The following is a 4,562-nucleotide window of genomic DNA, read 5'->3' as shown; positions in this document are numbered from 1 at the left end:
TGTGGATATATTTTTCATGTTCTTTGGGGGTCTTCTCCATTTGTTTTGGGAGCAAATAAAATACCACTTCAAGAGGTTTAGGCTTCTTAGCAGGCACCAGAGATGTAGCAGGGAACCGCCTTTTGCCCTTTCCTCTTGCAAAAATACCAGGAAAAGACCTGTCACAAAGATTTTAACAAAATTTTTTAAAAGCGACTATTATGAATAGTTTTTTTTAGTTTGTTTATACAAATTCAACACAGCACTAACACTGCAGTAAACACAGGGTTGGAATTACGGGGGAGCTAGACAGAGTTCGGCTCCTCTTAAAGAGAGATGGGCTCCCCTGACAGCCCTCAACTGACACACTATAGAGGAGCTCTATAAATAGCCTACTTTTAACCCTTTAAGACCTACCATAGAACCAAGTCCGCCAGTGCTTATATTATATTTTTACATGCTGTGGAGCCATTTTTGGGAGCATTTCAAGTTGCTATACATCAATACAACCATTATAGCCCAAATTTTAATAATATGTCTGCATTAAGTGCATAGTAATTACATAAATTGCAAAAAAGTGCAATAAACTACAAAAAAGTTGAAAATTGTTTTTGTTTTTTTAACATATATTTCTAGTTAGAGAAATTTAACCCTTGTATTATGTTGAAAAAAAATCACATTGATTATGTTGCGGGTCATTTTGACCCGTGCTGTGTAAATCCACTCAGAATTGTCAAAAAAGTACAATAAAACAATAGCAACTTTATTTTCCATTAGAAAAACATTTAGAACACAGACATACAACACAGTTTGAATTACCATAACTCTTTTTAAGAACAATTTAGTAAAAGTTTTTCCTTCTTTACAAACACATTTCTTTTGAACTTGCCCGATTTTCTCAGTTTTTCAGTGTTCAACATTTTCAATTTTGTCCACATGATGGACAGAATGTGACTGTGTGCTTTCTGCAGATGTACTTTTTGCATTTCTCACAAACAGTGCTTGTTTTAATGTCTTCTCGTTTTTCGTTTCTTTACACCTGTATCCACTGGATCCACTGCAGATTGGTTGGATGGTGCACACTTGACCTTTTCAATGACAGCTGCTGCTGCTGGGGATCGAGCTGGTCTGACTCGCATCTGGATCTTGGGAGTGACAAGACTTTTTCCCAGTTCTTCCAGGAAAAGGCGACGTCGGTACAATTTACCCGCATTCCAATGTTGGTTGATTTCAGTCCACAGGACATAGGCATTGTAAGCAGACACATCCAAAATGTTGTAGAAAATTACCAAGGGCCAACGAGCTGTCTTGCGCTGGCAGCTGTATGTCGCTGTGACTTTGTCAAGATTGTCCACTCCTCCTTTGGTGGAGTTGTAGTCTAGGTTCATTTGTGGTTTTTTGTCTTCTCTTGTGCTCAGAGATGCATCTGTGTGCATTGTGCTCATGACAAGAACATTTTTGTTTTTCTTTGGGCAATATGAAACAACTGTTGCTTTCTCAGTGAAAACAAATATTGAGGAATGCAGAGATCTTCCCTGCATCTTCAAAATTTCACTGGGAAGTTCTGGCTTATTTCTTCTGATTGTTCCCAACATAGTCAGCTTTCTCTTCTGAAGTTCCTCTCCAAGCCAGTAGGATGTAAAGAAATTGTCACAGGTGATGTTATGCCCTTGCAGCCCTTCACTCATCTGCAGCACCACACGCATCCCCTGATTCTTCTCAGATGCTCCTCCAGGTAGCTTTCCAGTGTACACTTGCATATTCCATGCATAGCTAGATTTTGCATCACAGGCTGCCCATATTTTGATGCCATACTTGGCCGGCTTGTTGGGCATATACTGTCGGAAAGGACAGCGACCCCTGAATGGGACAAGGCGCTCATCAACAGTAACGTGGGGACCAGGGTTGTACAACAAAGATAGAATTTCCACCCATTTATCCCATACATCTCTGATTGCAGCAAGTTTGTCTCTTTCACGTCGACCAGCTCTGGTTTCACGGTTGTCAAATCTGATCACACGAGATATCTTGAGAAATGTCTCCAAAGACATTGTTGCTCGAAAGATTGGCCTTCCATTCTCTTCATTCCATAGACTTGCAGTTGCTTCTCCCTTGGACCTGTATACTCCAGCTAATATCAGAATTCCAATATAAGCACGCAAGTCAGTCTGATCCAGTGGCTTCCATTTTTCTTGAAATACACGCCTCCCTTCCAGGTTAGTCATGTCCAGTATAATCCTCTCTATTGGAGGGGATATGAAGAGTTGAAATGCTGATTGAATATTATCAACTCGTGTGATGGCAAATCTTGTAGGACCAGGAGTCATTTTGATGACATTAGAAGATGACAGCCTGCCTTGACTTCGGTGTGGTGATAATGACCATTTTATATTACCATCTTTAGATGTCCATGTCTCCTCTGTGGATGATGATTGCTGCATTCCTTGGTTTTCATTTGATGTAGAGATGGCGGCACACTCTCCTCCTCGTCTGAAAATTGTCAGTCTGGATCATCAATAACATTGTCCTCAGTCTCTGAAACATCTTCTTCTTCATCACTATCCCAGTTGAAAAGCAGTGATAAAGCTTCTTCAGTCGTCAACCTTCTGGAGCTCATTTTTGGTGTGTTGAAATGACATGAGAACAGTGAAAAGAATAGGGGAGAGAACGTTTTTTGCATGCACACCTGGGTCTGAATGTATATTCAGAAGCAGTCAAAACAAAGTACATCAAAGAGAAATGTTTATTTTGGATCTGAACAACTTTTTACTTACATAAAAGTGTGCGGGTCAAAATGACCCGCAACATCATCTTTGTATACAAACACTGCAGAGACATTCCAGGACACATCAAAGTGTCCATATTTTACACACCAGTTCATGACCCCAGATAAGGAAAAGTCATAAGCTTTCATGAAGAAAAAGAAAGGATGACCAGTACTTTGGTCAACACAAAAACTGGAATGGGTCAAATTGACCCTTAACATAATAAGAAGGTTAAGAGGTTTATCCCTCAAAACTGTAAATTCCAAAAAGTTGCACAAAATAGTTTCCCACCACAGGAAATTTATTTTGAGTGTCTTCATAGTTTTATTTTTGAAATACACAATTTTTATATACTGCAGGAAAAATGAAAATAAATATTATAATGCAAATTAAACAGCATGTGCATCAAAATAAACTATTTCCAGCAGTGCAATTTGAGTTCTAAGCATCCCAGAAACTATTCAGAAAGTCATAAAGTCAAAGATAACTTTTAAAAACACCAGTTTAGGCTGGTGAGGCCATCAAGGTAAAAAAAAAAAAAAAAAAACTACATTTCCGCGAAAATGACGCCACTTCCGGTTTTGGGCAGGTAATGGCGGACATGAGATAGTTCGCGCTGACATCTATTCCAACGTAGGAAGTGTTACGAACAGCTGATCAGATCGGCAAAGCGTGTTTTTGGAATATTATGTTTTTGTTGCTGCAAGTGGTTTTTATGCAATTTTTGCAAAGCTATATGTGGAAGGAAACCATGACCTTGGACAAGCAGATGACATAAGATGTAAGTACAACTCCTCCAGTTTCATATGCAAAAAAAATTATTGCGCTAGCTTACGTGGTTGCAGTGCTACCGGGATTTAAAAATAGTTACGCAAAACAGCGTGCCCGCTCTGACCGGCTTTAAAGGGTTAATTTAGTTTACATTGTGTTTTATCTACACTCCTTATGTGTTTAGATTTTAAAAGACATTTAAAATTTTTTGTGTTAAGTTACATTTCACATATTAAATTTTTGTAATACTTATGAAAATAACTCGCTTAATTTATTCTGTCACCATAAATGCCTGGTGGCATTGTTTTGATTGATGTAGGATTGACTGAGATTTCTAATCAAGCACGTTTGAAACATAATAGCCTCTACTTGGAATTAGATTGGCCAGAGTTATCCTCAAGTTTTGGACATCATGTCTAAGCCTAAACTGGAGCATTTTGATTCAATAAACTGTAAAAAGGTGAGCTGTGAAGACCAAGGACAAGTGCGGTTCACAGGTTTTTTATCTAAGGAATCCCAGAAGATTGCATGGTGTCATTGCCCAACAGTTATTCCCAGGACATATGGACTCAACCTCAACAATCCCTCACACTGAGCAGCATGAAGCGATAGTGCAAAGGAAAAACTCCCCTTTAACAAGAAGAAACCTCAAGCAGAACCAGAACCCGGTTCAGTACCAGCAGCCATCTGGGTTTGGAGGAGAGAGACAGAGGCACAGAACTACCAAAAGTAGTATTGCTATGTTGGAAGTCCCCTTCTGCCCCATCCTGGGAAATCTGGATCAGAGACGTTCTGCATTTTAGCAAACTCGAAAAGATTAAATTCACCCTGCGCGGGTCTACGGCCAAATTTTTTAAGACCTGGCAACCCTTTTTTGACCATGTTCAGACTTTGCGGTCTCGCAATGCTCCCAATTAGCCAGCTCAGACTCTATCATATTTTATTTTTTCTTATCTTATGTTCAAGTAAGAGGCCTAAGTTTAAGTATATGGATTCTATTGTGCCTGCGTCCTATGATGGTATTTATTTAACTACTTTATACATATT

The 4,562-nt window shown here is 39.1% G+C and overlaps 1 protein-coding gene across 1 annotated transcript; it reads right to left on the bottom strand.

The window, feature by feature from the left end:
- Positions 1–986: 986 nt before the first annotated feature.
- Positions 987–2,420, bottom strand: LOC113012883 (piggyBac transposable element-derived protein 4-like). Its single transcript, XM_026153305.1, has one exon. The coding sequence runs from the start codon at positions 2,418–2,420 to the stop codon at positions 987–989; it is 1,434 nt and encodes a 477-aa protein (XP_026009090.1).
- Between the last annotated feature and the right edge of the window lie 2,142 nt (positions 2,421–4,562).

Source organism: Astatotilapia calliptera, chromosome 3 (genome assembly GCF_900246225.1).
Source record: "Astatotilapia calliptera chromosome 3, fAstCal1.2, whole genome shotgun sequence".
Lineage (NCBI taxonomy): Eukaryota > Metazoa > Chordata > Actinopteri > Cichliformes > Cichlidae > Astatotilapia > Astatotilapia calliptera.
This window is presented reverse-complemented; position numbering and strand designations above follow the sequence as displayed.